The sequence below is a fragment of the Epargyreus clarus genome, unplaced genomic scaffold, assembly GCF_041222505.1.
Source record: "Epargyreus clarus isolate Ecla_fem2 unplaced genomic scaffold, WU_Ecla_fem_2.2 ptg000003l, whole genome shotgun sequence".
In the NCBI taxonomy this organism is placed as follows: Eukaryota; Metazoa; Arthropoda; class Insecta; order Lepidoptera; family Hesperiidae; genus Epargyreus; species Epargyreus clarus.
Window position 1 is genome coordinate 7,113,229 of NW_027332211.1, and position 13,755 is coordinate 7,126,983.

General features: G+C 35.4%; 1 protein-coding gene across 1 annotated transcript in view; it reads left to right on the top strand.

Annotated features, from left to right (window-relative positions):
• The first annotated feature begins 1,748 nt into the window (after positions 1-1,748).
• The window catches only part of LOC140748157 (uncharacterized), a 28,085-nt gene continuing 16,078 nt past the window's right edge, over positions 1,749-13,755 (top strand). The window contains exons 1-6 of the mRNA XM_073080899.1: positions 1,749-2,021; positions 2,224-2,333; positions 4,377-4,467; positions 5,468-5,653; positions 12,599-12,999; positions 13,090-13,158. Coding sequence (XP_072937000.1) covers positions 1,874-2,021; positions 2,224-2,333; positions 4,377-4,467; positions 5,468-5,653; positions 12,599-12,999; positions 13,090-13,158 — 1,005 coding nt within the window. The 5' untranslated portion in view covers positions 1,749-1,873. The remainder of the gene's footprint in view (positions 2,022-2,223; positions 2,334-4,376; positions 4,468-5,467; positions 5,654-12,598; positions 13,000-13,089; positions 13,159-13,755) is intronic.

Below are 13,755 nucleotides of genomic sequence, written 5' to 3' on the forward strand. Positions count from 1 at the left end.
TTCGATCTCCCACTCTTGCCGCCCGCAACCCCGGAAGCCCCCTTTTAGTCGCCTCTTACGACAGGCAGGGGATACTGTAGCCCTATTCTGTTCCCGAAACTACAGGGACAACGGTATTTAAACACTAGTGCTAATACGAAAATAATCTATATATATATAAATCAATTGGTGTTCGTTTGTCTCGCTAAAACTCGAGAACTGCTTGACCGATTTGGCTAATTTTTAGAATATTTGTGGAAGTCCAGGGAAGGTTAAAAAGGTGAGTAAATATGAAATATATTTCATAAATATATTCTGTGGCAGTAAAAATTTTGCCGGATCATTTAGTATTTATCTAAAAATAAAAGTGACAACCCTACGCATCACTGCAAGAGAAGGTAATAAATCTCGCCGAGAGGCCTTAGCTAACCTACTATTCGTTCTTTACTATGCCAGTAATGTTATTAACTAGGTTTTTAGGGTTCCGTACCCAAAGGGTAAAAACGGAACCCTATTACTAAGACTTCGCTGTCTGTCCGTCTGTCACAAGGCTATATCTCCGGAACCGTAATAGATAGATAAATGAAATTGTACAATATTTACAGAGGAAGCATAACGGTGGCCGCTATAAACAAATACCAAAAATAAAATAAAGTTGAATATTAAAAGAGGACTCCAACAATCTGGTATTTTTCTGCATTTTTCGATCTAAGTGTTAAACCGTACTAGGAAGACGGTTGAAATTTTTACAATCCATTTTCTACTATAACTGGTATTATCTTATACATCAAATTTTCCTGCCACAATGTTAGTTCGGAGGACCGAAACGACTTTACAGATTTTCACCAAATTTTAGATGCATATTCAGTAGGTCTGAGAATCGGCTGGTCCCTGTAGTTCCGGGACCAGAATAGGGCTACGGTATCTCCTGCCTGTCGTAAGAGGCGACTAAAAGGGGCTTCCGGGGTTGCGGGTCGTAAGAGTGGGAGCTCGAACCGCCCGGACAGCGACCCCGGGAAGGACGGCGGTATGTGTGGTCGCATACCGTTGTGCACACCAGACGGTGTGGCGAGCGTCACGCTCACCTGGGAGGAGCCCGATGGGGCAACGCTACTTCTAAGAGGACTCCGGTTGCGTTCCTCTGGAGATCCCGGAGTCCTCTACGCAGCGCAGAGGACGGCCACCGGGGGGGTTTTAGTGCGGTAAGAATCCCACATAACCCCGTGCCGCTCCCACGGCACAGGGTACCTTTTGAAGGTTTCCCCCTCGTAACAAAAAAAAAAAAAAAAGGTCTGAGAATCGGCTACTATCTATTTTTCATACCCCTAAGTGATAAGGGTTGTTCAACCTTAACATTTTTTTATTTATATGGCAACACAATGTTTTCCGGGTCAGCTAGTAACAAATAAGAAGGTAATAAATAAAAGCCATAAAACATATTTTAATACAGTTATTTTAATTTTATTATACGTTGTTTACGTATTATTCATTATCACCCCAACACCATCTATTGTTGTTTCATATAACTAAGTATTGTTGAAAATAATAAAATGAATAACAATAATGAACATTTGGTGGTACGGAAGCCTCCATGTGCGAGTTTGACTCGTGCTTGGCGTATTATTTATCATTCGCTGCCAAAAATATCCCTATATGGGACTGCACCTGAATTACTTACTTAGCATTCAATTGCCCTTTACGTGTATATAATAATTAAAATATATGTATTATACCGGTGGTTACAAGCATTTATAAGTCAGTAGCGTTTACAAGTTTAAGGTTAGTTTAACAGGGGAACGCGGTCCCATGCAGGAGTGCAAACCTTATCACCGTCGCAGTATATAATTGTTTATTCTAAATATACCAGTGTCAATCAATCAATAATAACGTGAAAATGATATCGCTATTGCTTTATGCAGTTGTGTTCCTTCTTGTCCTTGTTTTTTTGGATCACTTAATGAAGAATAAAGAATATGAAAAAATTCCCGGCCCACCGGGAAAATTTTTGTTACAGAATACCTTAGACGTTCAACTTGACTCTGGTTTGTTATTTTTAAAATTAGTTAGTTAAAATAGGATTGAACTTAATACGATTTTTTATATTAAATGCGATGCCAAGTGATTACTCTATAAAAAGTACTTTCGATAAAGTTCATTTTAATTTTTAATAACATAATTCATTATGTTATTCAAATTTCAAATTTACATTAAAATAAAATTATGATCATAGTGACTATGTTTCAGTTAAACTATTCTACTACGTCAGAGCTTTATCTAAGAAGTATAACCGTTTATTTAAACTTATGGTCGGATATGTGAAGGGAGTTGCTATATATCACCCAGAAGATGTTGAGGTAAGAGATTATATTTAGTCCACTGAAATGTCACATTTTGGTCATTAGCGTGCATTAGTAAGAGAACGTCATTTTAATTTTTGGATGTCAAGGGGGTTTGTGTGAAGTTAAATCAAAGTTTTTGGGGTTGCAACTTGTCTTTCGACCGCTACCTTGAAGAATAAATCGTTTTCACGCTTCAAATTCTGGTTCTACTAATGAAAACAATTCGATACCATAATTCTTAAAAAAATATGTTATGCTACAATAGTTTGCCTGTTAGAGCGTGAAAACCATTTTTAAGATTTCCAATACATCCGCAAAGTTACTTGCGTATTGAAAATTGCAACTTGGTTGATCTACAAAGGAAAATATCATGAGGAACCTGCATGCCTGCGCATATAATATTGGTATATAATTGGCCAACTACGAGTCGAACTCGCATATGGGGCTTCCGTACCACCAAATGTTCAATATTTTTAATTTTTACTATTTCTTAATGTGACCTAACGGTATGGCGTCACATTAAGTATATTCTAATAGCATATTTTATTACAATCCTAAGGTTATAATGAGCTGTAATAATAATAAGTCTAAGTAAGCAGGCAAGTAACGCCATCTATTCCGTATAGTTACGTTGATGTGATGATATTAGCACAGGTGGCGTTAGTGGTAACGTCTGAGCGTTGATTTCTTGTATTTGGACCCCTTTTTATATTCATTTTTTATTTTTAGTACTTGTTGTTATAGCGGCTAACGTTATATATACATTGTAGAAAATCAAATGTCTATATATTACGGTTCAAGAGATAGAGGTCCGTGACAGACGGACACACAGTAATAGGGTTCCATTTTTACCCTTTGCATACAGACACTTCATAGGCAGTGATAGCCTAGTGGTTAAGAAACTCTTGATCGAGGGTCCGAGGTTCAAATCCCAGTCACGCACCTCCGTTTTTTCAAAGTAATGTGCGTATTAGAAATTAATTATCACTTGCTAAACGGTGAAGGAAAATATCGTGAGGAAACCTGCATACCTGAGAGATTTATAAAAAAAAAAAATCTTAAAGGTATGTGAAGTCTACCAATACGCACTTGGCTAGCGCGGTGGACTATGGCCTAATCCTTTTCATTCTGAGAGGAGACCCGTGCCCAGCAGTGGGACAGTAATGGGTTGATGATGATGATGATGAGTCTCGCTAAAACTCGAGAACGGCTGGACCGATTTGGCTAATTTTAGTTTAGAATAATTGTGGAAGTCCAGGAAAAGGGAAGGTTTAAAAGTTGAGTAAATATGAAATATATTTCATAAATATATTCTGTGGCAGTAAAAAAAATGCCGGATCAGTTAGTATTTTACTAAAAATAAAAGTGACAACTCGCCGAGAGGCCTTAGCTAACCTATTATTCTTTCTTTACTATGCCAGTAATGTTATTAACTTGGTTTTTAGGGTTTTGTACCCAAAGGGTAAAAACGGAACCCTATTACTAAGACTTCGCTGACTGTCTGTCTGTCACAGGGCTATATCTCCGGAACCGTAATAGATAGATAAGTGAAATTTTACAATATTTACAGAGGATGCTTAACGGTGGCCGCTATAAAAACAAATACCAAAAATAAGTGAGGAAACCTGCATACCTGAGATTTATTAAAAAAAAATATAATAAAGGTATGTGAGGTCTACCAATACGCACTTGGCCAGCGCGGTGGACTATGGCCTAATCTTTCTCATTATGAGAGGAGACCCGTGCCCAGCAGTGGGACAGTAATGGGTTGTTGATGATGATGATACAGATTCTTAAAAAAGTTGTGACACTCCTTTACACTCGTGCCCAGCAGTGTTTCAGAGATAAGTTTAGAATGTCGAATTTCTATTTTTATATTACACAAACTTGTTGCAGTTCTTATTTGAAAAACAGACAATATAACTCTAACAAAATTGAAAATAACATTTAGTTTCATTTTAAAACAGTTCTCTAATAATTAAATTTGAGAGAAAACGTCGCATAAGAGAGACAACAATTTTACACATAAAGTATATTTACTTGTACATTGTTTCACAGGTATTATTATCTAGCAACGAAAATACTACGAAAGGCTTCTTGTATACATTTATACAACCATGGCTTAAAGAAGGCCTGCTTACCAGCAAAGGTAACTTTGTACTTTTATAATTAAGTTTATATTTCTGATACGCTTGATGAGAGGAAAGCGAAACGTTTACTCCGGAGCGTTATGTTACGACATTAAATTATTATTAATTTATACTCGTAGATTTGAATTATATCCGAGCGATACATTTAAGGGTCGGAAAAAATGATAAACAAGAGAACTATTTTTTCACCGATCTTTTTCTATAGAGGGCGCCAAGAATATCTGCCTCTGGTTGGCTGGAACCGTATACATAAAACACTATTACCTATGTGTCTGAACACAATCACGTGTTATGCTACTGTCTATTGAGCGTACTGATATGCTAACTAACATGCATTAACTTTGCTCTCAAAACATCGAGAATACTACAATACTACGCGAATTGTGATTAGGCGGAGTGATTTCTATTTTTATGGACAATAGCAATATGATGTTGTACCTGAAGTTGGTCATAAGTGCGTTGCTACCTTTGAACACTAAGTAGGAACGTATTATATCTAAACCTATTTTGAACCTATCTCTCCCTTATCACACCTTTTATTCTATTATGATTATTATATTTTTTTATAACGTCTGTTTTGTATTATTAGGCAAAAATATTTAGTTATCTAGTATAGTATATCTAGACTGCGTGGACCGATGTTTCACGAAACAGTAATTTATTGCCGTTTCAATTCTTAAAGGGGTAAGTAAGACTTCACTTACGATTGCGTTTACAACTTTTACAAGTTTCTGGAAAGCTAAACGAATCCAACTCTGGTATTATTTTTGCATTATCGACTTTTTACCGTCTCGATTTTCGGAATTGTTGTCTTAGAATGATACTACATGATTTTTGGTAATAGAATAAGTACTATTTGAACTGTTTAAGCGTACTACATACTTGTAGCGTAAACCTGCTCTGGGTTTTGGTGGAATGGAGTGGATTCCGGTTGTCCTTCAAGGGCCTATAAAGTCGAAATATTACTTAATGTTATTTTTATTAATATTCTGCAAATAGGTTCAATGTGGCAACATCGTAGAAAAATGCTGCAACCTGCTTTTCACTTCAACTTATTAACCAATTTCAAGTCGATCATAGAAGAAAACTGTAGTAAGTTGGTCGACCAACTTCAAGCTGAGACTTCTAAACCACAAACAGACATCACACCGTATGTTGATGATTTCGCTTTAAACTCTATATGTGGTAAGTAGTCTTATGCATGTTAGTTTAGAATGTTGAAAAATAGGTACACTAAACTAGATTAGACACAAATCTTTCATTAAAAAAGCTCGATCATAAGATATAACTTACTACAAGTATAATATTAAATGCTTAAAAAACGCGTTATTAATTTTATTTGTTTTAAAATAATCTACTTTTTTCATAGAAACCGCAATGGGCACGAAATTAGACGAAGAAACGAACTCTTTTGCATTTTTTTTCGATTTACATACACGGGAAGCTATATACGGGATATATACATTCTTATTATATGTGGGAGAATGCTTCATTTCATATATATAAATATTCCGTTTCTAAAATCACATGATATTAATTTCGAACTACCGCTCCGTATTAACAATTGGCTACCTGTATCATGGTATAAAAAAGGGGCGCGCAACTGTCAACAGATCAGAAGTTGTCCAATAGTGGGCACGGCACGGTGGTGCTCTGAACTGTTTGGTGTTTTGCTTGGGTGTTATTGTTACTATGGTGGCATTAACGCTTATTCATTTAATTATTTTAACTATATTTTTATAAATATTGGTTAAATTAGTTGAATCGAAATACCATTGTAGATCTACCTACCGGCGCGCCCACATCAGAATCGGGATAGGATACGCCCTTTTATTACGTAATAGTTTTAAAGTAACGGTAACAGAAGATAATCAACCGCGTGTATAGTGCATAAGTGTTCAACTGAAGAATTTATCGTGGCTGTACTCCTGACGACAGTCTGGGACGCGCAATGGAGGCGATATTGACGAGGCCTTCGACATTGGAGGAGCTGTGTGTGAAACACACGATGAACCGGTTGCGTGAGTAATGTGTACGGTTTGTATAAATGTTGTAATAATTGTATGTGCATTATTTTAGCTACCGCAAGCGTGTGAAGTAGCTTGGGTATGAAAATTGAGAAGGTGTAAGGTGGTTCGCATCATCCATGTTAACTGTCTACGTAATTAAGACTCATTTGCGCCGAGATTCATTGGCGAACGATTGGCGCTCCGGTATGATCAAACCAATGGTTTTTATATTTTCGATTTTGCTATTTGAAAGTTGTTAAAGATTATAAGAATCATATTAGTTATGAAATTATTTGGTTATGCGCGAAAAATTTAACAATCACACTCGTAGGTACCGACATTTTTTTAGAAATGTTTTGGGTTTTTAAAATTTTCGAGTAATTTCAACTATGATTTTCACAGTTTCGTTGCTTATATCAACTCTTTAAGAGTCGATGCTTGCTTATGCTAAATAAGTAAATGAATAACGATCATATTGTTTTAAATTATTGAGCTGCAAAAAATATTTTACGATTGTGAATACAAGTTCTGATATCTACCCTTTTGTATGTACCTATTCGTTGTAATGCATTTAACATTCTTAAATAAACTCCGTCTTAAAATAAAACTAGTCACAATGAAGATTATTATTGAAGTAAAAGGTTTGATAAATCAAGTAGCATACTTTTTGCCATCGTAATTCCATGGCCCGTGAATTTCGTAAGTTTTATTTCTAGTTTCACCTGGAACACCGTGATAGTGAGATATGTATTGTGCTCATTGAAAGGTGTACTCTCAACCAGCGCTTGTCATTTTTAGTAGGATGCTATCTAATAATATTTACCTAGCGCTTGTTCCCAGAATCTGTAACTAAAATGAAAGCGGCTTATTGGGGATTTTGTAACAACACTTGACTTGTGATGGCCGTAGACGTGGACCAAAATTGAATGAAAATGTAACATTTAGATTCTGGTGGTGAGTCAGTAAGTTGTTTATCGGTAAGCGACTTTGTGCTCTTACAAATTTGTGTATTTAAAGTTATTGATAAAGGTTACAATTTGCGAAGGATACATTAAGGTAAAGCTGAAGAAAAGGAGTTTGGTAACGTCCGCATCACTCCAAATGGTGTATTGGACTAGGCAAAAAAAAAGGTGAATTAACATAAGTTATAACTTATTAATAAACATTTAGTCTTCTGTGTTTTTCACATTGTTTTGTGACATAATGTGTAACTATTACTTGCTATTCACTTTAAAAATTGCAGAAGTAAAGAATATTGGTGCAATGCTGTAAGCATTTTGATCGGTCAAATGTGTTTAAAGGTTTAATTTAATAAAGACAATTCATCAAGCCTCGCTCGGAGTCGATCAAGTATTTTTAATAATAACTTAAAGTTTGAACTTGTTTTACAGTAGTTTAAATTGTTATTGGATCTTCTTTCTTATTTTGTGTCATAGTAAATAATACCTTTCGAGATGACGTACATCACGATCCTAGACTTTACGTGTGAAATTATATTATGTTGGTACCTTTAGTGAATACTTTAACAGTGGTAAGTCAACTATACCATCATGTAATCTAGCTAACAATCTAAACGTTTTAATTATTCATTGACATGAGGAGTTTGTTGTTATTTTATTTAGTTTTGTAACTGTGCAGATGACGACATTACGTCTAGATATACGGCTGTGGATATAACAAATTCAGAATATTCACGCACGCAATGTTTATATTATACGAAACAATTCGGCGTGTTTTTCTCCTATTCATAATTTTGTCGTCGTTACATATATAGATAAAGGGTAAAGGTTATAAAGGTGGTAGAAACTTTTATGGTCCGGCAATACCAATACCATACATCAGTGTTAGGCTCTGCTGTGTTGAAGATATAGATGGGCCTCAGTAGCCACTTACCATCAGTTGGACTGCATGCTTGTCTGCTACTTCTAAAATTTGGTTTAAAGTTTTTGTGTGTGAGCGAGTATTATGTATAAATCAATCTGGGACGAAATAACGGTATTTGTAGGTATACTTATTATTCTTGCAAATGGTTAATTACAATAACTTTTGGAAGTTATTCACAATTTCTGGTGATAACAGATACTGTAACGTATGTGTTATATTAAATTGAAATAGGTAATTCTATTATTATCAGATATTGTATCTATTGGAACTCGCGGTTCATACCAGAAAATATTCGTTATTGTTTTGTGTTCATACTGTTTCGACCGCTGTTTGTTATTCTACGAATTAAAATGTATATCTTTGCAGATTTATAAGTCAAAGTCAGGTTCGGACGAGCAATTATATACCTACTGCAAGTTCTGATAAAATTCGAAAAATCGAATACTGCAAAAAGAAAAAGAGACAAGAGAGTACATACACTACTGTCAAATTGGACTTTGCAATGTGTGATAAAGATTTTGTTTGCAGCAATGCCTATCGCACAAACGAAGGTAATTGTAATAATCAAGGTACTTAAAAGTAAAATGATATAATGTAAATAATATAATGAAGGTAGGATGACTCCAATAACTTTTTACGTTTAATGACCTGGTTTTCGTTGTAATGTAACTGTGGACTTCAGAGTGTTATTTCGTTGGCATTTGATGTCATCACATGAACGGTATGAACTATAGCTCATGTTATGGTAAGGCAATAGTATTTTAATTATTTTATTAAGAATAACGACCACGGAGTACTAGCTGCTCTAATATTTTCTTTACTGTATGTAAAGTTGACATTAAAACTGTTTTGAACGTGACAATTCACTTTATTATTATTTTCACACATTTGTGTTGTAGACATCAGGTTTTTCGGTTTGAAATTAACTTTTACTTTTTTATTTTTATGCTTGTTACAGCTTATTTGTTTACAGTTCTAAATAAGAAAAGCACTCGTGCATGGTTTTGAGCAGGTCTCGAATAGTTTCTTATAAAATTCTGTCATAGTCAAATGAGCTGACTTAAAAGGCATTAATGATTTTCAAGAAATCCTGTCTGAGATAGTCAGACACATTATAACAAATTCGGTAAAGGAAGACATCGTGAAGAACTACACATCGGGGATCTTACAGGAAATATATTCTCAAGGGTATCTGGAGTCTACCCAGTGTACGTTTGGCGATGCAGAAGACTATGCCATAGATTTAAGCGAGCCAAACGAAAAGATCTGTAGATTTTACTCTCAAACCATGAATGAAACGCGGAGCTCTCTCGTTATATCGTATATAATTATTGATTATACATATAATGTAATGTGTTTTCAGACTACGAGAACATGTGCTATGGAAAGGAAACTATTTGAACATGTCAGATGACTGTGAACCCTGTGAAGCAATGACAGTATCGACAGTCAAAAATCTGGTAAAAACTTTGTGTTTCTCTTGAGTACCTGCGAACTTTGGAACGGTATGTGGATTGTAAGTTCTGTGTTATCGGGATTGTCTTGCATATCTATGATTGTCTGGCCAACAGTCACGTTTATGTTTGATAATAACCCGAGTGCCATGTGATTTGGCAATTCTTTTCAGATAATAATCAATTACGTACGTACGCTATGTGACTTAGCGAATTTATAATGTCATGTGACTTGACATCAGCCATGTGATTTGGCAATTCTTTTCAGATAATAATCAATTACGTACGTACGCTATGTGACTTAGCGAATTTATGATGTCATGGGACTTGACATCAGCCATGTGATTTGGCAATTCTTTTCAGATAATAATCAATTACGTACGTAAGCTATGTGACTTAGCGAATTTATGATGTCATGGGACTTGACATCAGCCATGTGATTTGGCAATTGTTTTCAGATAATAATCAATTACGTACATAAGCTATGTGACTTAGCGAATTTATGATGTCATGTGACTTGACATCAGCCATGTGATTTGGCAATTCTTTTCAGATAATAATCAATTACGTACGTAAGCTATGTGACTTAGCGAATTTATGATGTCATGTGACTTGACATCAGCCATGTGATTTGGCAATTCTTTTCAGATAATAATCAATTATGTACGTAAGCTATGTGACTTAGCGAATTTATGATGTCATGTGACTTGACATCAGCCATGTGATTTGGCAGTTCTTTTCATGTGACACGACCATTTATTTACACTATTAGACACCGGTTATGGGGTTAACCAATTAAAGTTACGTGTTTTGTGTACCATGAGATTTGGCTTCTGTGGTTAAAATTGAGACTATATTATCCGCGAATCTAAAGTAGTTTATCCACTTCTTTAATATTATTGAATTTGATTTTTTTAAACTTTTGTTCGCGAGCCGTAACGGCTGCTCGTCAGAATGGCCGTGTGGGAGAATGCTTCATTTCATATATATAAATATTCCGTTTCTAAAATCACATGATATTAATTTCGAACTACCGCTCCGTATTAACAATTGGCTACCTGTATCATGGTATAAACAAGTAATTAATTTAAAAAAATCAAAAACCCGACTGCACCAAAAAGGCTGAAGTAGAATTTTCCAAAAGTAGTGAAATAGGCATTTCGTTATTTTTATCCAGAAAGCCACATACAAAGTTTCATAGTAGGTGTCTGCTTCAAAAACAAAAGATGTTTAAACAATATTATCCTATTTTATCCTCGTTGTGATCATTTACGCTATATAAAGAACCTAAAAAATGTGTAAAATTCCAGCACGCTTAAGTTCAGCGGTTTCCCTTTGCGTTGATCTCTGGTACAGCAACTCACTCATTTAGTCAGACAGTCATCTTGATGTGTATATACGAATATATATGTACTAGCTGACCCGGCAAACGTTGTGTTGCCAAATAAATAAAAAAATGTTAAGGGTGAACAACCCTTATCACTTAGGGGTAAAAAATATAGATAGTGGCCGATTCTTAGACCTACTGAATATGTATATAAAATTAGGTGAAAATCGGTGAAGCCGTTTCGGAGGAGTACGGTAACTAACACGAGAATTTGATATATAAGATATATTATATAATGTATGTGTCTCCTCTTAATTCCTGTAATCTCCTCTTAATTTTCTGTATTTTGACACCCCACTCGATAGGTTTGGTTAATTTTTTTTTAAAACGTGTTATTTCGCGTGTTACTCGTATATTGCGAAAAAATCCACCATTTACGGTCTGTAAAATATATAACTTCACTAAATCAAAGTTTCGGTCATTATTTTACCTCGTTAGAGGTAGAATTTCATTATTTTTATCTAACAAGCCTGATGCAAAATTTCATAGTGTTTGCTTCAAAATTGACGATTGTTCAAATGAACTTTAAACCCTTATTTTACCCTCTACGGGGTTGATTTTTCGGAGAGCGATAAATAAGTACGTCCTTGTTCCTATTCAGAAAGCCAAATACAAAATTTTATAGTAGTTGATTCAAAATTAAAGGATTTCAAAAAAACTGTTTTCCCCTATTTTACCCTCTTTAGGGTAGAATTTCCGAAAGGCCTTTCTTAGTACTTATTCACGCTATATAGATAACCTATGTGCAAAATTTCAGAAGTGTAAGGTCCTTGGTTTAGGCTGTACGTTGATTTCTGAAAAATGAAAAAGTCATTTAGTTAGTCAGTCAGTCAGTCACCTTGCTGTTTTATATATATACAAATATGTTTTTATAATCTCCGTTTAATTTCCTTTTATTTGATACCCTACTCGATAGGTTCGGTTAACTTTTTTTTTTAAATGTGTTACTATTTCGCGCCAAAAATCCGCCATTTTGATTTTTTTTTACTAACACCTATCTAAGGACACTCGGGTCATTGAGACAAATATAATGACACCTTAACTGTTGAAATTCATCCAGCCGTTTGTTAGATCGGATCAAATAAAGAAAGACAAACATACAAGATACGCGCGAAAAACATAACCCTTCCTTGGCAGTCGGGTAAAAAGGGGCGCGCAACTGTCAACAGATCAGAAGTTGTCCAATAGTGGGCACGGCACGGTGGTGCTCTGAACTGTTTGGTGTTTTGCTTGGGTGTTATTGTTACTATGGTGGCATTAACGCTTATTCATTTAATTATTTTAACTATATTTTTATAAATATTGGTTAAATTAGTTGAATCGAAATACCATTGTAGATCTACCTACCGGCGCGCCCACATATATGCATAGATTTTTTAAATATTTTTAATTACAGAAACTGCAATGGGTGTTAAACTGGATCAAGAAACGTCCAGTATTGGCAAAGTTTACAAGGATGGTATCTATAAGCTTGGTCAGTATGTAGTGTACAGGGCGCAGAGACCTTGGCTTTATCCGGATTTTTTATTCAGGTTTACTCATATCGGGCGTAAACAAAGAGATATCCTAAAGAGTTTGACATCGTTCCGGGACAAAGTGATCGACAAAAGGAGAATGTATAAAAATGAATTGGCCGCGTCAACAGATCTGAGCTACGGAGATGATAATGAAAATTTTTGTGCGAGTAAGTCCGCTAAGAAAAAGATGGTAATGTTAGATCTTCTACTGGAAGCTGAGAAAGCGGGTATTATTGATGCCGAAGGAATTGGTGAAGAAGTAGATACTTTCACGTTTGGCGTTAGTATTATCAATTCTACATACAAACATAATATAAAATTTCAATATCATTAATTATTTTTAAACTTTATATCAACATTATAATTTTAGGGTCACGACACTTCAGCTAACGCGCTTCAGTTTACTCTGATGCTGTTGGCAAATAATCAAGAAGCTCAGGTAAAACAATCATGATGAAAAATATATCACTTTTAAGAATCCTGCTTTTTATCTGTACTGTTTGGAATGTTTCTCAAACACTTGATTTTCTCCCTATGGTATTCATTCTTCTGGATAAACTTCCGAAAAGCGCATGCCACCGATCAATTTGAAATTTGGTAGACTAAAGTATTTTGACCTCCACATCACGAATATAACGAAAATTGGCGCAAACGCCATTTTGAATAAGAAAAACGAAGGAGAACCTCTTTTCGTTCGGTGTGCGCGATCAGCGCATTCCTAACCGATTTAGACTATTTTTTAGCTTTGCCCCAGAAAGTGTGTGTGTGTGTTTATGCGTGCGTGCGTGCGTGCGTGTTTGTGTACAGCGGAGATTAGGACTGTGGGGCGTCTCTCCCACATTTTTAACAACTCAAAACCCTCTCCGCTGTGTGCGTGTGTGTGAGTGTGGATGTGAGCGTTAATTTACTGTCTTGTACAGGGTTTAACGTAAAATTCACCACTCAGTGTTACCCTTCGGTGATACAAAGGAGTCAAGGAGTACGCGCGACACCGAAAGAAAAGTGGTTCTCCTTCGTTTTCAAAATGGCGTTTGCG